We start from the raw sequence: 21352 nt of genomic DNA, 5'->3' as shown, positions 1-21352 counted from the left end.
AGATTATTACAAGGGGTAGGGGGAGAAGCAAATGAGAAGTGATTGCATGCTGGTAACTTCCTTAAAATGGTTTCCATATTGTAACAACCCTCAACCTCAGTACTACCAAGGTTTTCATATAACTTTACGTAAGGTCTGATTGTTGATACTCCTGCTTTCATTGTCTAATGCCCTGTACCATAGGTTGTGCTTAAAATGGCAAAATGGCAGCAGTAAGGACGAATAGTTGAGAAGCGACAACGTTTGACTTAAATGATCAATGCAGTCTTCTACAAAAAAAAAAAGTTCCATCAGGGAATGCTCTAGTCTTAATAGGTAAAATTATGCTGAAAATATTATTCTTAAGTGTTTTAGTCATTCTATCTAAATGCCTCACAACACATACAGTGTGAAGCATGTTGCTGTTCGGGTACTACATGTACTAGATAATACCTTTAAATGACTGATGAGGAACATCCAGGTAGTTTCTCCCTATAGTGTGATCCAAGAACTAGGTTTAACCTCATCTCATCAGCATCTAAAGCAGTCTCCTATTCTTCCGACCACTTCAGTAGATCTTCTGAACTGCACTCCACTGTCTTAAATGCCTTTTTTTTTTTTTGTCAATTGCCCTTAAAGATGATTTAAGTTACTTACGTAGGTATCTTTTATATCAGCCAAAAATGGTATATTTTAGTAGTCCAATTATAGTATATCAATTTAACATTCCCTTATACTCTTCAAAGGATGCTAATCCCAGAGAGCAATCGAAGCATTGTCTCCTTTAGCTCAAAGATAAATGTAGTAGGCTTTATGGAGACTTCTACCCCTCACCTGAAACCCCTTCAGCCTAAGCAATGTTTGCAGAGGTGCCTGACAGAGAAGAGGGATAACGGGCACCTTTGGCCTAGGCTATAGCAAGTACAATTACTATTACAAGTGGCTGTCCTGCAGCCTGATACCTTTAGAGAAAGGCAGCTTTCACATCTGGAACATTTTTTAGAAAACAATCAGCAAGATGGGAGGAGCTACTGTAGGGAGGTGATACAAACTTTTGACAATGAACTTTGTGGAACAGCTGCTGAACAGCAGGAAGTTGGTGTTGTGACAGTGGTTGGGGTTTTTTTTGTTTGTTTTGGTGTGTTTTAAACTTCAAAGACTGGACTCTTGAGGGTGGTTTGATGTTATTGCTAATCTAATCTGATAATAAGCTGCCATCAAAAGGTGCAGACTTGCCACATCCTTTGTCCAGTATCATTTGCCTGTCCTTTTTGCGTGCTAGTTAAGGAAGCAAAACTAGCAGAAAACTGACAGCTTTTTTGTAACTTGTCTTGACTGTTTGGTTCAGATGAGTGCAGAAGTGCTGAGAGCATGCATGGCTTAGATGCAGTGTCTGAAACAGTTGAAGAATCTCACATCAGTAAAAGATTAAACTTGAGGCCGGGGGGGGAATACAATATTGGTTCTTCTGATTGAACTGAGCACTAAACCAATTGCTCTTGCTTGTTTGTCATCAAGTAACAGTAAAATTCATCTCTTAAAATTAAGAAGTCAAGTGATCAGGGTAAGCTTTTTACTGGTTTGGGGGTGTGAGTAATCATTAGAGGGTTTACTCTGGCATGATTGTGTTAAGGTGAGATAAATTACTGAGGAGATGCCTTTGAGTCTGTAAGAGATCTAGACTACAGACCTAGGCAGGTAAAAGATCTTTCCTGTCCCCTGAAATGATAGGTCCAGTGTGGTACTCTGCACTGAGCAGGATTGCACCCTGTCGTCTTGTTATTGTTGAGAAATGTTATTGTGGACTGTTCTTACTCTGTTAGATTGCCTACAGTGAAACGTAAGGAAATTATTCAGATATTTATAATATTGTTAATGATGTTGGGTTTAAAATTAATACTTCAAGCTAAACTTTCCATCTGCCCATTGTAGGTTCAGATTTATGAATTGGAGGAACACAAGATAGAAACTTGGAGGGGTAAGAATATTTACTACTTGGTTGATAATTTAAAATGTTCTAATGTTTTTCAGTATAGTGGATTTTTAATTAATCATAGACTTAGCTTGTCTCTACACATACTTTTTAATGAATGCAGAAATAGTAAAGGCTTGTCTTTTGGCTCCTGCTGCTTATTTTTCTACTTGAAACAGCACATGGACTAGAGTCGTCTGGGTTATATACTACTTTACCACTTGTTCATGATTGGTACCATCTTGCTCTTTAAGAAAGAAAAAAAGAAACTGGAGTATGTATGGCTGTAGCGTTGATGAGTAGATGTGGAATGGAAATGTATCTGAGCCAGGATGCAGAATTAGTAGATGACACTAGGTATTGAGTGAACTGATGGATGAGCAACAAGCTATGCCTGAGTGAATTGTGTGATGTGACTAGAAATTCATAGAACTTGCTGGGTGTGAATAGAAGTGCTGAATGCAGGGAGGAGGCTGTATGTCAAAAATAGACTATATGCCATGAAATAATATTTGGAAGTACTCTATGCTACAGACCCTCTCAGAAGAGGAAATCGGTAAAGAATTATTTGCTGTTGTTGCAGTGACCCCTGGTGGTAATCAGTCCTGCTTTTAAAACTTTTGGGTTTAATGTCAATATAGAGGAATGTGCATAAGTGGTAGAATATCTGAAGTAACTGTATGTATCGCTCTCTTTTTCCCACTTAATTTTCTACAAATGAATTCATAAAATGCTTTCATAAAAAAAGCTAATGTTTTCATATAAATTGGTAACAGTCTATTAATTTTTGATACACAGAGCTTTATTTACAAGAGACGTTTAAACCTTTAGTGAACATCTCCCCAGATGCAAGGTAGGATTTTGCTTTTCAGTCTGCTTAATTTGAAATAAGCTAACTCCATCTCAACACTGAACTTAAGACTTCTTTATATGATAAGAAACAATTTACATTGTAAACTAGAGTATAATAACGGAGGAGTGTCTTTTAGTATAATCAAGGTGTGGGACCTTTTTATTGTGAGTGAGGACTTTTTTTTTAATTATCCAAAGAGAATTTTTAGTTTAACTTTTGCCTTTTGTCAGTGTAACTCTTCTGGTAAACAAACTAGACATGGACCAAAATTAATTGCCAAAAATTATGTGAAAAAGGCAGCATGATGACCCTTCAAACTAGCCTGTGGGTCGTGTTTGTTTCATGAAAATCAAAAACTATACAGAGCCTTTCAGCTGTCTTGTTCTCAGTTTTCATAGAATTGAAAACTTAGAGTACTTTTCAACACAAGTAACTTTCCTTAACTAAAGGGAAGGCAGTATCTGTGTGTTTTGTCCTGCTCAACTACTAGGTTGTGTTCCTTAAAGTATAAATGACTGTCCTTTTTTCTTCTTGATGGAATTTGAAATAAATAGTTTTTAAACTGCCATTATTCCTAATTTACCAATGATAACTTCAGAGAGAGCTTTAGTTGATCACTTACTTGAGTACTGCTTAATTGCTGCATCAGAGAGTGAAATTCTGATTCTTGCTTTCAGTTTGTGGAGTAGGATTGTTATGCCCTATCGAAGGAAACTGGTGAAGGGAACTCTAGCGATTACCTCAAAGTAACGATATGCTGTGTCCTCAATAGAATTGCCACTAAGTCATGAATAAGACATTCTGTATGACTTAATTGAATGAATTATGAATGGTAGCTGGTTGCAAAGTCATATAATTGCTTTCAGTCAAAGGTGCAGCAAGAGAAGTATTGCAGTAAAGAAGATGCGGTAGGACATGTATAAAAGGATACAGCAAGTCAACTTAAGACCTGATCCAGAAATGGCCTTGGGTTCTGTGACAGTCAGGCTGCAGCACTCTAGGAGCAGTTACATGCTTACTCCAGGAGTGGAATCTCCAGTGGGAATCTTGACTTCATGTATATCAAATGGGGATAGTTCATCCTGTCTGTAATGGACTCAGAACGTATAGTTTACTGTGTATGGGAAGAAGCCTACTCCAGCAAGTAGGTGTTTATCAAAGTTTTACTGACTTTATTACTTACTAATTTATTGCAATTGGTGGTCAGCTGTTTTTTTCCCCCCTTGGTCCTAGTAAGACTATAATAAAAGTGTTACTTCCAAGAAGAGCAGACTTATTCAGGTTGGAGTATTGCTAAATTGTAGTCTGCAGTATCTGTAGGAATGTTTCAGATCTCCTGAAAAGAACTTTTTGCCAATCCCTAATGATAATTCAGTGAAATGATTAGATAATTGTTTTGGCTTAATTGCATATATGCACTTATCCATAAAAATGCTCTTCCTAGAAAATGTTATAAAAGTTTGGGATTGAGATGCATTAGGAGCAAGAACACTCCGTTTTCTACTGTTTGCCTGTCTCTGAACAGAATTATCCATTCTCAGTGCAGGGATACTGTGAACACAGCACTTGCTGGAAAAACAATTTATACTTCTGCAGAAATATTTCTGCTGTTCTTTCTACCACAAACAGTCACTTTCCATCACATTTTCTTACTGGTTTTAGATGTTCATGAGCATATCGTTGTTGATCTGTTTTACCAGCTGCAAATGTTGATTTGAAATCCTATACTTTTTCTGTAACATTAAATATAATACAAATAATTACTCATGATATGTACTTCATGGGGGTTTGTGAATATGTGTATATATCACTTGACAGTACTTATTGTCGGCTAGAATTCATTTTTTAAAAAGAATAATATTTTTCTTCTCAGCCTTTTTGATGCTGTATATTCATTGATCAAAAACAAAATCCACAGATTGCCAGTTATAGATCCTGTCAGTGGAAATGCACTTTATATACTTACCCATAAAAGAATCCTCAAGTTCCTCCAGCTTTTTGTAAGTATTTAAAGTTATGCTTTGTTTAACTGTTTGGTTTTTTTTCCCCCAGTAGACTTCTTTAAGTCTCAGTACAGAAAATTCTTGATAAACTTCCATGTTCATTGTGTCTGTGCATATCTTTTGATAACAGGGAAATTAAAGCTTGATGTAGGACCTTTACTTTGTTTCAGTCATTTAAAGAAACCTAAACACCAAGGAAGATCTACTCAGCTGCAGAAGCTTGTTTACATGAATAGAAAAAGGAATTGTTTCCCAGAGACGAGATTATCGTTACTCACTGTAGTTTATGTTAGTCACAGGAATGAATAGGAGGCCAAACAAAGCAACAAGAGTTCAAAATAAGCATTCAGCCCATATTATGTTTTGCTTTCTTCTCTCTCCAGTTTCAGTGGGAATGATAGAGCTTAGGATCTAAAGCTTTTAGTGATGGGTTACTATAAAGATAAATAAATGAGCAAAAAACTTAGTTAGATAGTGTTAATTTAGAGCTTCTTTGAACAGAAGTAATGTCTCTAGATCTGAGCTTGTGTTGGGTTTATGTGAATCTAGTAGCAGATTACTGTAACAATCGTTTGGAGTCTGTAGATGGATGAGTGAATACAGATTTCCTAATGTATATACCAATCACATGGAAACATGGTAGGTGTAGAAAACTGAACTGTAAATACATTCATTCTGTCTTTCCTAGATGTCAGAGATGCCAAAGCCTGCCTTTATGAAGAAGAATCTGGATGAACTTGGAATAGGAACTTACCACAACATTGCCTTCATACATCCAGACACTCCTATCATTAAAGCCTTGAATATATTTGTAGAGAGAAGGATATCGGCATTACCTGTTGTGGATGAGTCAGGTTTGTATTGGGTCTTGTGTATACAAAAGTGTGGTAAGATAAATGGTGCTGAACCCTGGATTGATTGCAGGGGGAGAGGGGGGAGAAAGAATAAATAAGAAAAAAAAAAAGGCAGGGGGACAAAGGGAATATAAAGACACGTTTATGCAAGATGTAGGGTGATAGGCTTGGAAGAACTTAATGATTTTGTAGGTTGGGGTTTTTTTATTATGTTTCCTTCTTGACCTGTGTGTTTTCTGTGTAATTGTAAGATCACAAATAAAAGCAGGAAGCAAGAAAACTAATTTTGTATTTTAAGTACTTTAACATTTGTTTTTCTTTTTAGGAAAAGTTGTAGATATTTATTCCAAATTTGATGTAATAGTAAGTATATATCTTAAATTCTATTAAATATTTTATATTCAGTAATCATTGGCAAATTTATTTATTAATATGTCAATTTTGGCTATTGTGTTCCTTAGGCTTTAGTTAACAAACGGAATAAAACAGATTCAATTCACCCTGCACAGCATTTCTTAATTATTTTTCATTTGAGCTATCCTTAGTGATACTACTTGCATATAGGCATCTACTGCTCTGGATGTTACCCAAAATTAGATCTGGCTGTACTCTTAGAAAAAGAGAGCATGGGCTTTTTATGTTTGTTTCTATTTTTGAGAGAGGATTTTATTTTTCCAGCTGCTGCCATTCAACGGTCTGTTTTCAAAGGGAATGCAGATTTCTCCATGCAGTCTGGGTACTTTGTAAGACTTGACCTTCTCAGTGAATTAAAACGACTTGGCCCATTCTTTTGTGTGAGTCTCTGACTCCAGAGTATTGCATCTGTATTATTCCTTCTGGTTTAGATATAATTCAGGCCACTATTTCTGGTTTTCCCTCAGGAGTGCAACAGCGTAGTCAGATTCATGCCATGATTTGTGAACCTTGAAGAGCAAAGGCTCTTCTATTCTTGTGGTCTTCAGAAATATGAAAAATATATTTAGGGTTTGGGTTTTTTTGTTTTTTTTTTTTTTTTATCCCTGTCCCCTCCCACCTGTATGCACCTGCCTTCTAACAGGGACTTCCAATAGCTATATTATTTTTTAGATATATAAGTGCCCAAGTTGCTTATTCCACCAGTCTGCTAGTGCTGATGAAGAATCCAGATATCTGAAACATTGCGTAGAATGCTTTCAGAAATACGAATAACAGTCCCAAATGGAAATACTTTAAGCTTATAAATATCTCTGGCTGCAAACTATGCTCTTAATACTGAAAATTTCATGATGTCGCTGTTCTTGCTTGTCTTTTCTAGGCATTTGTCTCTTTGTTCTTTGGGATTCTCTACTGTCTAAGAGCCTGTTCTGCCGTAAAAGCTGGTCAGGGAATAGGTAGTAGCTGTAGCGAGAGTGATCTAACATATCAAAGACAATGACGTTTCACAGCTGGTGGGTTCAGTGTTTCGATTTATTTTGTAACTGCATAAAACTTTGAGGCAGGACATGTTTCCTTTGTTTCCCATTCTTTTTCAAAGACGCCAAAAGGAAGAGGGTTCCTTACATTTTTCATATCTTTTCTCATTTTAAGCGATGGGGCAACAAAAATGCTGTATCATTTCTTTGGAAAAATTATGCATTGGGATCAGGAAAGAAAAAACACCACAAAGGCCTTAGGATATAATTGTTTGCTCCCAGCTAGTAACATGGGAGACAGTTAGGGCATCTATCAATTATTTGAGATTTTCCTAACATATACTAGTTTGCTTATTAAATCGGGGAAAAAAGATTCTATTCTTAAAAGATAATCACCTCTGAAGCTTCCACGTTTTCATCAGTCTGCTTCAACCTGATATTCAAAAGAAGAGGAAAAAAAATCTGAAATATACAATCTGATCTTCCAATAAATATAGAATTTGCAAGATTTAATTGGTGATTTTTAACTTTAAACCATGTGGCTAATATGCTTAGTTAAATCAACGCTTTAAGATGTGCCTGTATGTGCAGCTGGCTCAGTCGATAGATTTCTTTCATTTTAATAGAGTTCTGAATTCATTTTCAGGTTCTTGATGGGAGAAACCTGGAAATGGTGTGATGGTACAGAAATAGCTTTATATTACCGTAGTTATTGTGTGTAGGGTGACTTCGGTTTTCAGAGGCTTTTTATGTTCTGATGTCCTTCATTAGGAATTAGTTAAATGAGTTAACTAAAACGGCTTGTATCATCTTCGTAATCATCTCAAGCCTATCTTGTCATGTTCAGCATAATTCAATCCAAAACCTTGACCAATCACAGTATATTTAGCCAAAAATTAATTTAATTTTATTGCCTGATCCAGTGTTTTCATTTTAAAGGTCTGTCTGTGTTGTTCCTTCAGTGCTTCAGTACAGAAAATCAGTAGGCCAGGATGTGCCAACACTGTCCAAATATCGCTATGGTCTCACCTACAAATGAGGTGTAGGTGTGGCAAGGTCTGGACAAAGTCCTCTTACTACAAGCATGGTCCTGTGTTTAAAATGAAAGTTGAGAATGTCAGCTTTCAAACTCTTTTTTAATCTTACTACTTTTAGTGGTGGTGATGAATTTTCATTTACATTGGTTTTATAGTACTTATTAAGATATATATGCACACACACGCGTTGTTGTGAAATGGCAGTGCCAGCACAGTCCAGGAGAGGGAGTTTGAGCCCACAAATACGAAAGGTGATGAAAACCTTTAATTTGCTCTCTCAGATCTCCACTAAGATCTACTTCATGAGTGGTGTTCAGAGCAGTTGGTGTCCTCCCCTATCCTATGAAAAACAAACAACCAAAAATTGTATATTCCTGAAGTATATTCTGTACATTCTAAAGTCTGTAGAACGTCATCTTTACATTTTCTGCTCATGGCAAAAGCAGGATGAATCACAGCAAGCCAAATACCAGATAGCAAATTGGCCTAATGCATATCACAAAACAGTTTTGCCGGTTAACCCTTTCTGTCATATGGTGTTTAACATAATTGCATGCTTGACTGTTCCCAAAAGCCAAAGAGCATCTGCTTTGTTTAATATGGAACTCAGAACAGACTCAATTTACACCAGAAATGTGTATCTACTTGATGCCAAAGAGTACTTTATTATGAAATACTGAGATGTGCCTTGGGCTTTGTTGTTTTTTTCAGAATCTTGCTGCTGAAAAAACATATAATAACCTAGATATCACGGTGACGCAAGCCCTACAGCACCGTTCTCAGTATTTTGAAGGTGTTGTAAAGTGTAGTATGCTGGAAACACTGGAGACCATTGTGGATAGAATAGTGAAGGCTGAGGTGAGTTTGCTTTTTATTTTTCCCCTTCACTGTAAATTTAAAGTTGTATTACCAAACTAAGAAATAATACTAAGAAATAATACTTTATCCTAAGTTATTTTGGTTACTTGGTGAAAGTATTTTTTTTCTTAACTGCATGTGTTAGGTATCAGTTTGCTTTATAGACTTATCTTATAGATGCTTATAGGGCTGTACAAAATACTGTACAGTACGTCTGTAATAACACTCGGTTATTTGTATTTCTGTTTTATGACATTAAGTGAACTGAATGCAAAGCTTTTCTGAAAGAATCAAGTTTCTTCTAAGCCTGCCATAAGTTTTTCAGACAAATAAATTCTTTAAAATCTATCTTATAGCTAGGTTGATTGGCCTATTGTTCAGGAAATTTAATGGGTACAATTAGTCAATGTGTACAGAGCCCTGCACTGTTCTCATACAAATACTGTGAAACAGGGCCAGAAAGTAAATTCTTGTGAATAAGGCTTCACTAACTGCTCTTGTAAATGCTTTATCTGTGTGCTTTCCATTCTTTTAGTGCTGTTTATCTTGTTTGTTAGTACTGGGAACTTTTCTTACACACGGAGGTGAATGAGTATGTAGGTCTTCCTCCCGTTACGCCTCTCTGCAGAAGAAAATCAGTATTACCAGTTGCAGTTGATTCTGAGGTGTGATCAAATCCATTTAGATGATTTAACTTCTTCAGTTACAAGATTTTTTATTTTTTTTTTCACCTTCAGGGCTGTAACAGTACATATACTTGATATAAGTGAAACTTCCACTTTGTTAATATGCCCTTAGAACCTCCATTAGGCAATTTTTACTTTTAACTTTCTACATTTGCTTGAGCTTCTTCCTGAAATTGGATAGTTTTAGCATTGCTGATATAGACATTTCAAATTTGAATAATTTGACTACTATCTTAAGCTTTAGACATTTGTGTTTTAAGAACAACTCCTACCCTTTGGTTCAGTCTAAACATAGTGAGATTATATGTAAAAATGAGTCAAAACTAAAATCTATTTTTAGCTGCCAGATGAGTGCTTGATCTTACTGGAAATGAAACAAATGAAACAACTGCATTGTCCGTTTTTCTTGAATGCATTACGCTGAGAGAAGAATAAAATGATTAAATGTTTGTATATACAAAAACTAATAACCCTGTCTAAAAATATCACCAACATTGTTGCATTTTCTTTTTGATGAAACTATATTTTCTCTCCCTTTCCCCCTCTTTTTCTTTTCTCTCTGTGTCAGGTGGGTATGACTGTTCAAATCATTCAGAGCTCCTCTTTTCTTGTGTCTGACTAGCAACGAGGTGGTTGACCTCAACCATAGTAACATACCTATTAAGTCAAGACTGATGCAGCTTTTTTTTGCCATCACCTCTGTGAGAAGATGAGAAAAATTCTTTTCACTTTCTTCACCATTATATCTGGTTATTTGAACTTTCAGTACTGAAGAGAGATAATTCACTTAGGTAAAAAGTAAACACATAGTAGGCTCTCAACTCTTGACAAACACCCTAATTTAGGATCGCTTGCTTATGAGCTGGTTCAGCTGTGGTGTTTAGGTTACACAACTCTGTGTGCACTTGCAGTGGACTCTGGTGCCAGGACTGACACGAGGGCACTCTCCTGGTTCTGTGGTGGTCTTTTGCTGCTGGATCCTGCTCTGGCCGATGAGCCTCAGGATATAGGAGCATCCACTGGCTTTCCCCACAGATAGGACGAAAATTTTGTAGTATATAAGTGTTTCCTAGAATAGATTTGTAATGATAAAATCATTATTTAAAAATGCAGTCTTACTGTTGATAAATCCTTCTTCCAAGTTGTGTCCTTGTGTTTATTAACCCTACAGTGAGTTTGCACAAATAGGTTGAATCTTTTTTTCTGTCTTTATACAAAATAAGAATTTTAAAACCAATCAGATTCAATTGTCTAGCCCTATGAGAAAAAAATAGGTTAAAACCAACTTGGACATGTCAAGATACAACATGTTTTAGTGCCTCTCTCTGCTGAGAAAGTATTTTTCAGAAGGAAGCCTCATTTTATACTGTATCTTATTTTTGGAGATCGCAGGCTGAGTTGGGCAGAGCCTGTAAGTTGAGCAGAAGCATTTGATGTGATGCCACTTTTTGAGAGCAGAAGTATCTAAAGACCCAGATCTTGGCTTAGCTGTCACTTCAAATCTGATTTTGTTGCCATGTCACATAGCTGTGTGCTTTTTAAACATGCGCTAGTTTTCATTTATGTAGGGTAAGCATGTTCACACTGCTGTGTGAGATTGATATTGCCAACACTTTGAACCATTCTTTTTGATTTTTTCTACTTGTCTTCATACTGCATTACTGCAAGATGGTTTTGTTTTTCTTTGCTTTAGCTATTATTTTAAATCAGGCAAATATCTCAAAATATTTTCCCTGCTTGCAGGTTCATCGTTTGGTGGTAGTGAATGAAGCAGATAGCATTGTGGGTATCATCTCCCTTTCTGACATTCTACAAGCTTTGGTACTCACGCCAGCAGGTATGGATGTTGCCTTCTGAGCTTTGCCACAAGTCATTTGGTAGTACATAGAAGCTTCATGTCATTGCTGTTCATATATCTTCTTTTTAGAAAAAAAAGGTCTTGATTAATATTTTAACAGGAAAAACAGGATGAAGTTGAATGTTACATGTATAGACAACATCTACAACAGGGCACCTTCCCCACCTCCCTGAATTTCTCTACTCTGGCCACTGCTCCCACTGTGGGTGCAGCTGGGCAAAACCGCCTCCTTGGAGCCGTGCAGTTGTCCAGCTGTGCTGTGGGTTTTGGTTGGCACAGCTATGTCGGAGACTTGACCCCAGGACCACCAGAATTATTCTAGTAGAAATCTCTAGCGTATTACTAAACGTGATCTGGTTCCTTTTAACAAGAGTATCCAACAATAGGTTTATTTCTGCTACTTTTATGCTGGTTTCGGGGTGGGGGAAGGGTTGGTTTTCTTCTTTGTTGGTTTTTTTTTTTTTTTTTTACATTTTGCCCAAGTTACTAACCTGCTTTATGTCCCTAATTGGAACTTCACTTTGACCACATAAATGACTTCAGTGTAACAACAACTAAAGCAAAGCCCTCTTTTGGCTTTGGGAGGAAGACAAAAAATGTCTCGAGGATTACAATTTTGCCTCAAAAAAAAAAATCAGACTAAGCAAATGGAGCTGGATACATCCTTCAAAAAAGGAATTCTAAATGTGAGCTTAACTGGGATCTCTTACTTGCACTGATAGATATCATGATAATGTAGAAGTCTTTATCCTCTGTAGATTTATAAAAAGTTAATGTAGCTTTTTAAAATAGTAAGATTTCTCCTCTGAAAAGAAGTAATCAGTGATACTGCGTCAGTGAATCTCGTTCCTTTTAATGACCTGGAAGAGCAAGTAACCCAGCTTTCTGTGGGAGGTACAGATGAGCATGAGGAATCAGCCCAAAGGCCTGGGTCAAGTGGGCTTGTTGCCTAGGAGGAGAATGGAGGGCTACGTGTCTCTCCTAAGAGGGAGATGTAAAGACGTGCAGACAGTGTCTCTCCAGGCAGAGGAGGCAGTTTACCCCATGACTGGATGGTGGAAGGATCCAAGGAAGGTAGATCTTACTTATTAGTGGAGCAAAGTTTAGACAGAAAAGATGAATCTGGATACTTGCAAACCAAGAGCTTGGTTATACTGGAATTACACGGACACTTAAGTTGCAACTCTGTGAGCTGATGTAACAGTGCTCTGTAATTGAAAAGGGCATTTCCTGCCCCCATGCTCTGGGCCACGTGCTTCTGGCATTTAGCGTGTGACAGCACCCAGCCTCGTGAGATCCCTCTGTGAGCTGCTTTAACTCTTTGATCTAAGAAAAAACTGAGCCAGCAAAAAAGCTGCAGAGTTTTGTCAGTCTGGCTCACAGAAGAGTCTAGTACTGAGTACAGGAGTTAGAGCAACAGAGGGGGCAGGATTATGCCACGGGAAGAGGTGAGGTGAGGGAAGGCACTGTTAGGAGCAGTTAGGCATTAGATTGCAGTTCCACAGGCAACTGCCCCATTTTAAATTGGGATTTGTCTTATGAAGTGAGGGTGTCTGCAATGTAGATCTAGTTTGTAGAGTCCGGAGTGTGATTTACCTCTTAAAGTGGATGTGTAAGAATGACCAGATAAATCATGCCCTAAAAGACTTCTTCACAGACTAGAAAGGAAAAGGTATTGACTGGCAGGAATTAAGACCAGCCTATGTTAGGGGAAAAAAGTATCAGTTGTGATGTGAAAACTGGATGTATTTAATGAATCTTTCAGTGTTTGATTACACGTTACAAGCAGTAACTCCAGGTTGCTGGCAAGAGATCGTTGCTGTCTGGAGTTGGATGCTGAAGCCAAACTCACCATAGGGTTTAGTCATCGCCCAGCATGTGGCTAGTCTGAGTACTTGGAGAAGAAGAAGATGCTATTCGGTCCTGCTGAAGAGGTCTCTCAGCTCCCTACTGTAAGCAAAATCTGCCTCTGAGCCAGGAAAAAATGGGTCCATCAACACAGTGTAGTTAAACTGAATTCTACTATGGTTTGTTCTCAAGCAGGACTTCATTTTTTGAGGCTATTACGATGATTAAGGTTGGCTTCTAAGCTGATGGACAGGTTTGGGGTGTGGCTTTTTGGTTGGGGTTTTTTAAACTAAATTTTTGTACTGGGGAGTATCTTCAAAGCCACTTTTAGTAACTTCCCAGAAGAGTTACTTAGACTACCTTGCCAATGAAGTTAGAAGCAATAAGGGTCTCAAGGCCTTCCTCACTCTGTTCCCGTCAGCATTTCACAATCCTGCAGTCTCTTTATAAATGGTAACCAGTACTGAGGTTCTGATAACATGGTCAGACAAAGTTGCAGCATTCAGAATGAGCCGTGCTCTTCCAGAAGCTGAGTGCTACCTGCGTAAGGAAATCACGCTTGTTTTCTCTTCTGTTAACAGGTGCCAAACAAAAGGAGAATGAAAGTGAATGACTGCTGTGAATGTATACACGTCTGTAGGAGAACTTGAACAAAGTTTCTGGGTCAAGTTTGTCTCAAGAACAGTGACTGCAATGGAAACAGAGCAGGATGGTTGAGAATGTGTATTGGGACTTAGTGATGGATGATGAGTCTATTCCCCCCAGTGATGTCGCAAAAAAAGCAGCATGACAAAAGCTTATGTTAAAATGTAGGCTTGTATTTCAAAATGTCTTCAAAACATTTGCTGGAAGACTTCACATGATGTCCTTCATTAAAATGCACTGTATTCTGAAACTTTTTCATTTTGTATTTGACAGAAGTCACTGGTCAGCAATGGATATATGTGACATAAGGCAAGTGTATGGCATATTCATATCATAGTGCCTTATGTCAAAATACAGCAATATGTCATCACTGTTGCCCATCACTGTCAAAGGAAGTATTGTGCTAAACGAGACACTGTATTTGAATGTGAAAGTCTTTAAACCTAAAACCAAATCAGTTTCAGTTCTCATTAGATTTGTCATAAAAGCTGTAATTTGAATATCAGTAGACTTCTTTAAAACTTTAATGACAGTTTTGTGTTAAATGTTGCATTCTGAACTGAGATGTAAAACAAGACTGATTTTAAAAACGGCTTTATTTATTTTTACTTTCATGACAATTTTTTACACATCTTTGGTGGATAGCTAAAATTTCACCATATCCATTAATAAACTGTTGATTGTTATACAAACAAGTGGTAGATTTTCTCATTATTTAAAACTTTGGAGTTGCAGTAGCTGTGGCCTGTTGATCAGTCCATATTACTTGAGCTGAAGATTCCAGAAGTGCAGATCAAGAGAGCTCTGTACTGTAATACACAGGCACTGCGGAGGAAATGAGGTGCAAGAAAACAATATTTTCATCTGTATTAAAGTGTAAAACGATGTTTGTACAACAAAACTGAAACTTTTTATTGTGTATGATTTGTACAGGAGTGGAGGAGTGAGGAAAGCTGTGGGATATTTGCTAATGTAAATGTACTGTAAAGTTTGAAGATGAGACTTTTATAATTGTAGATTCTTGTAGATGGAAGAAATTAAACCCTACAACATCAGTTGTTTTTAGCAGTTCTTGCCGAGTCCTTTTGCATGTATAAATGTACGTGCATTCTGATTACTGTAAACTAGGTACAGAAGCATTCTGACCTTAAAGGTGGCTTATGCTAATGGAATAATGCAGGCAGTACTTCTTGCTGTGTTTCCAGGCTGAGTATTGTACCAGAATAATGGCAGTAAATGGATCCGTTATTTTTCCATTTATAAACATTGAAGTAAAAGGTTAACAGGTTTCAGTTTGCTTATAAAATGTGAGGGTTTTAATAGTAATGAAAAGCCCTTTCTTCAGAACTTTTCCACTTTCTATAAGAATTTAAATTTTGAACTAAATGTGTGAAAATATTCTTTGTATCTTTCATGTATAAAAATGTTCCTGTAGCACATAATGGGAGCTGTTCTCTTAGACTTTATCTCACTTTCTTATTCTGTGAAAAATATTGTCAAGTCTTCTCCACACCTTTTCTGACTAGGTAAATATCGACTCTGTTCCCTGCAATTTTGGGTGGTATTGAACCGAAATAACTGTTTTGGCCTAACAGCAGCGACCTTAGGGTCCGGTGCTGATTGCTGCCATCCGAGATGACATCAACACAGCTCTGATTATCTCTGCTGGGGTGATGGAGTGCTAGAAACTAAAAATAGTGGCTCTTGTTCTTTGCGGGGTGTGCGGAGGGGATAATTTGTGGTAGACGAGAACTTTGTATTAAGGAAAAGCGGTCAGCAGCACTACCTGCAAACGCCACCCAGGCCCCATAGATGCAGCTGCGTGAAAGCCCAGATACTGCTCCAGCACCTGCAGGGCAGGCTCCTCGGAGGTGGGATGCCAGGGAGCTGCCTAAATCCATCACAAGATCTCTCCCTCTTCCTATCCCTAGTCTGCATAAGCGTGTTCTTCAGCCCTGTATTTGGGGTGTTTTCAAAGATGATGAAGAGTTGAGCCAATGCTACTTTTTTTTTTTCTTTATACATATATACACACTTTATTTTTTAGCATAAAGTCTTTTGGCCCTTTTCCATGCAGACAGCTTTGGGCCTGTCTGTATAAATTAGTATGCAGAAAGCCAGAATGAATTTGCAGTTTTTGAACAACTGTGCACAGACTTCCTATTTTAACATTATTACAAGTGCTGTTGACATGGTGGACACAGGACTGGCAAAATCACGGAAATCAGCCTTCTCAGTGATGCAAAACTGTATTTAGAGAATTTCCACCCTCACTTTCTGGAATTTAGTTCTGAATTTTGAATTTGTGAGAAGTAGAATCGCAGCGTAACTCCACAAGCATGAATAAACAGCAGTGCTATCAAAAAGGCACTCTGCTTGTACTGGCACAAGTACCAGTGCTGATGCAGTAAACAAAACTAAAGAAATCATGTCATTTTTAATACAGATCAGTTTACTATGAAGCTAGAAAAATGCTTGTTCCAGCATAAGGGAGGGACAGGAATAAGTAAATGAGGGTAGAGAATGGAGGAGTGACTGCAGCAGTGCCACATGTACCAGATTTAAGTGACAATGCAACAAAAGCTTTGATGTAGGACTCTTCACCCCTTATGAAACTTATTAGGGCTGATTTCCAGAGGAAAATATCATTCCGAGTAACTTAATAAGTACCCTTGTACCCACATAATGCATTTATGCAAAAGAAATGTTCTGCAGACATTGCTTTTTACTTTTACCTTCAGGTCTTAAACGGGGTTTTCAAAGTCACTTTCTGAGTCCCCGTGTGTTTTATGATGATTGCAGTCAGACCGGTTCCCACTGAAGGGAATGGGGACAGGAGGTGACCTGTACTCATACATCAAACTCCTTCCTTTAGGAAAAAATTATCTGCAGAGTGTGTCCCTGCCAGCTGTGTACCAGCACCTGCATGGCAGGAGCCTCTGATGGCAATGGCCCCTGTGAACCGAATTAGTTCCTTAATTATTTTCCTACTACCGTTTTGCCACTGTTTCTAACTGAATATTGGAAAATACAATCATTGTGAAAATGCAGGAGGGAGCAGGAACAATTGCAAGATTTACCTAAATGTACTGCTCTGTGGGCAGCAAAGTCTGTGCTGTCCATGTGGATGCGTGCCCAATACAAACACTGGACACGCTGGAAGAGACTCCTGGGCAAGGTCCTGATCTGCCAAAGGACAGTGCAGGTGATTACACTGGCAACTGCTGTTACGGGAGTTGAATGTACAAGTCGGAGCTGTTCAGCATTTGGACTCCGAGTAGCAGCGTGTCTGTGGGTTTGTATGTACTGTGTTATTAAAATACTTGACTGTTGAGCTGTGTTTACTACATTAAATTTGTCGCTGTTTTTCCTCTATCACATATTTTTCCTCCATCACAGCGGAGCAGATACAGGCAACAACAGACAGACATGTTCCCTTTCCTCAGCCTCCCTTAACGTCTGTTCCCGATCTCACTGCATACACATCCTCTGTTGGTGCTTGCAGTTCTCTCTTTTGCTATTTTCTCTTTTTCAGAACCTAGGCCACGCCTACTGTGTCGCATTCATTGATCATGTCTGCTGCTAACTCATTTACAATAAAATTAATATAATTTATCATCTGAACTGATACAAAGGCTGCATGTGATTTGAAGGAGTATCTGGTGAAGCGAGATATAAAGCAAGCCTGGAATACAGCCAGTGCGTAGGTGCATGGCGTACATCACTTGTGCCGAAGTTCTCCGAGCTCCTTTGTAGCTCACAGCACAACTTGCTAACCCTGCAGAAATGAAGCTGGAGTAAGACCCGGGAATGCACAGGCAAAACCCTAACGCTCAATGCCACCACTGCTACAGAATGCCGCACTGTGAAATCACAGCCTGAACATCACACTTTGATTGTTAAAGGGGGAGAGAATATCGGCCACTTGGTGAGCGTGTGAAGCTGTTCAGCCCTAAACATATGAACAGTAAGAGTTCAAATAAAGCGTAATGCCCTGATTAGATACATATGACACAAGCGTCACAGCCAAAGGTGTGCTCTCCCTCTGCGCCAGAGCACATTTAAAATTAACCGGGCCAGGAGGAATGCAATGACAGCCATATCGGCATCCAGATCATCTCATCTCTGCTTAAGCCAGTATCACTTGAGTAGCAGTGTCCCAGAGTGCGCCCAAAGGCCACCCACCGGGGAGAAATGAGAGTTCCCTGAAAGCTCTGTATTTGCCTGTATTTCGAGTGTCCCAGTCAAGAGAGAACGAAGCGCTTACGTGATCCTGATGGAGTAAGGATTATTAGCCAATTCTTTCCAAAGGACCAGTGGAAGAAAAGAAAGTTTAAAACACACCCACGCCCAGGAAGGACGAGTTCAGGGTTCCTGCTGCAACGCAGGCTGAGCAAGCATGGAGGGTATCCTGAGGTGGGACAACTCTATTGCAATTAGAGGCAGTAAATAAAGCAGCTGAAGGGGGGGGAGGAGGAACCCTGTGGTAGTGAGCTCTCCTAAATGAGCAGATTACTCAACAAGCACAAGTTAACAGAAACAAGAGAGATGAGGGTGCAAAAGGTGAGTGGGATAAGAAAAAGAGAGTAAGGGAAAAGACCTAATCAAGAGAACTGGGGTGTCAAGGAGGGAGCAAAGCCAGCTCTCACAAATGAAAAAATACTGATGCTTAACACTGAGCATGTGGAAGGGTATGCATATATTTTCTGAAAATGCAGATTAGGTTTCAGCAGAGTGAAAACCACACTACCTGAATGCGACAGGCAAGAAATAAGAACCGTAAGGATATGGAAGTTGAAAGTGTAACTACCACATGTTTCCAAATCCATTTATGTCATCGGAAGGTAACTCTTAGCTCCGTTCTTTCAGTCCTCTGGCTCTGTAAATGGCCCAAATTTTGGACCATGGCATGGTTCCAGAGGGAGCGGGTGCAAAGATGGCAGCACAGCTGCAGAGCTACTCAAGGGATGGTCCTGCAGGATTATGGCTACTGCCATCCTCATGTCTTTTAATAAGGCACATCTTTTAAAACACGCAAGGCAAAAAGGAATGCTGCGACCTACATAAGCAGGACTGTCCCTCCACACCTCTTGAAGAAATTTGAACAATATCACTGTTCACAACAGCATGATTTCCACATGCTACTCTTTCTTGCAGGCCCACCAAATCCATCTCTGTGGTAGGATCACACCAATCCCTGTGGTGTGGCACTCTAGAGCTAAATGAAGTGGGAATCCATACTGTAGTGAGTGGAAAAGAGAGAGGCTGGACATGGAGGAGCACGCAGAATGACATCCACTGCAGCCATCACTGACAAAGTACACAAACCCCCTATATTCTCATAAAATAACTACCTTTTCATCCCGTACCTATTCACTAAAGGCCGTCATACCTGCCATTTCAGTTACCAGTACTTAGCCTTCAAGATCCTATAATCCAGAAGATGAAGATCAGACTATGCCAAACAATGCAGATACCTCCTTAAAGCTTGTCTGCTTCTTCAGAAGCAAATTGCTTTTGTGTATAAATAGCTTTCTTTTCACAGAATGGCAGGGGTTGTAAGGGACCTTCGGAGCTCATCTAGTCCAACCCCCCTGCCAAAGCAGGGTCACCTACAGCAGGCTGGACAGGAACGCATCCAGGCAGGTTTGGAATACCTCCAGAGAAGGAGACTCCACAATCTCTCTGGGCAGCCTGTGCCAGTGCTCTGTCACCCTCAAAGTAAAGTTGTTTTTCCTCACATTCAGGTGGAATTTCCCATGTTCCAGCTTGTGCCCGTTGCCCCTTGTCCTGTCACCTGTCCGGGCACCACTGAAAAGACTCTGGTCCCATCCTCTAGACACCCACCCTTTAGATATTGATAAGCACTGATGAGATGCCCTTTCAGTCTTCTCCAGGCTAAACAGACCCAGGTCTCTCACCCTTTCCTCATAAGAGGGCCATTCTCTTGATCATCTTTGTAGCCCTCTGCTGGACTCTCTCCAGTAGTTCCCGTCCTTCTCAAACCAGGGAGCCCAGAACTGGACACAGTACTCAGATGCAGCCTCACCAGGGTACAGTAGATGAGGAGGATAACCTCCCTCAACTTGCTGGCCACGCTCTTTTTAATGTGCCCCAGCAGACCACTGGCCTTGGCCGCAAGGGTACATTGCTGCCTCATGGCCAAATTTTAGTCAAGTTTTGCTTTAGCTCCCTTCCCTCTTACCAGGTTATACAAATGCTAGTGCATAGGAATGAATGGTTGAGATCAGGGAGAAGAAAACCCATCTCCCTTAACATCATCAAGCTCTTAGGTTGGTTTAATCACATGAATCGTTGCCTAATATAACTGCATGTTAGATACGAGCATACCCCCCAAAAAGACAAGATGCATATAGAAAACATTATTTTTACTTCTAAATAATGGTAATTTTTCAATAAAATGTGGAATGGGTAAATATCACCAAAAATGTTTGCAAAACAAGTAGCAGTAAACATGTAAAAAGGCAAGTTTCCTGTTCATGCCTTTCTCCCTCAAACTCTGCATCCATTAGTGCTGAAGTCACCGTTAGCACATGTAGCACTCACTTCTTCCGCCGTCTAAAGCTCACCGCCGCACGGACCCCATAGTTAACACTTTTCTCCCACCCCTCACCCTTCCCTTTACGTGCGCTTGCCAGCACTCCACAGGTGCTCAGATCCAGTGCTTCCCCAGAACAACCAAATTTATCTGCGTGCAAAGGGAAGGATTCGAAGAAGCACCGAGAGGACTTTTTAAATAAACGTCGCAGTCCGGCGGAGGGACCCTTCTCGGGACAGCCGGCCCGGCAGCGCTGGCCTTGGAACCTGCCAGCGCGGCCCAGAGCCCGCCGGCTCCCCGCCGCCCTGAAGGGAAGGCCCCCGCCGCCAACCGCCTGCAGCGCTCCGGCTCACCGACCGGCGCCTCCCACGCACCGGGGCAGCGCCGGATCCCATTCCCGGGGTCGTCATGCGACCACCTTCCCAGTGAGGAGCCGCGGGGCACCAGGCACGGAGGGGCGGGAGATGGGCTTGGCTCAGTGTCCCCTCAGGCGCGCGGCGGCCGTTGGACGGCCCCCACCGCCGCTGCGCACGCGCAGACAGCTAGGCGCCCTCCGCCCAATCCGCGTCCCCGCTCGCCCTCGCTGACCAGCCCCGCCCCTTTCTTTGAACGCCGTCTGTTACCGCAGCCGCCGCTCTCGGCCAACCGCCGCTCTCCCTGCCGCGGCGCCGCCCAATCGGCGGGCCGTGGGGGAGGCATGACGCAGCGAGTTTCCCCCCCCATCCCCTTCGTCGCGCCTGGCGCCGGCTCTCGGCGGCGGCGAGGTCGCCGCTCCGGCCTGTGACGCGTGACGCACAGGTACGTGAGGG

At 40.2% G+C, this 21352-nt stretch overlaps 1 protein-coding gene across 4 annotated transcripts in view; it reads left to right on the top strand.

The window, feature by feature from the left end:
- The window catches only part of PRKAG2 (protein kinase AMP-activated non-catalytic subunit gamma 2), a 232676-nt gene extending 217913 nt beyond the window's left edge, over window positions 1–14763 (top strand). For all 4 annotated transcript variants that reach the window (XM_082479602.1, XM_082479601.1, XM_082479604.1 and 1 more), the window contains 8 exons: window positions 1912–1957; window positions 2750–2804; window positions 4678–4804; window positions 5496–5661; window positions 5987–6024; window positions 8801–8947; window positions 11377–11470; window positions 13921–14763. In XM_082479602.1, the coding sequence (XP_082335728.1) occupies window positions 1912–1957; window positions 2750–2804; window positions 4678–4804; window positions 5496–5661; window positions 5987–6024; window positions 8801–8947; window positions 11377–11470; window positions 13921–13952 (705 nt within the window). In that variant the 3' untranslated portion in view covers window positions 13953–14763. The remainder of the gene's footprint in view (window positions 1–1911; window positions 1958–2749; window positions 2805–4677; window positions 4805–5495; window positions 5662–5986; window positions 6025–8800; window positions 8948–11376; window positions 11471–13920) is intronic.
- Window positions 14764–21352: the final 6589 nt, after the last annotated feature.

This window comes from Vanellus vanellus (assembly GCF_965231255.1).
Source record: "Vanellus vanellus genome assembly, chromosome: 2".
NCBI classification, from domain to species: Eukaryota; Metazoa; Chordata; class Aves; order Charadriiformes; family Charadriidae; genus Vanellus; species Vanellus vanellus.
This window is presented reverse-complemented; position numbering and strand designations above follow the sequence as displayed.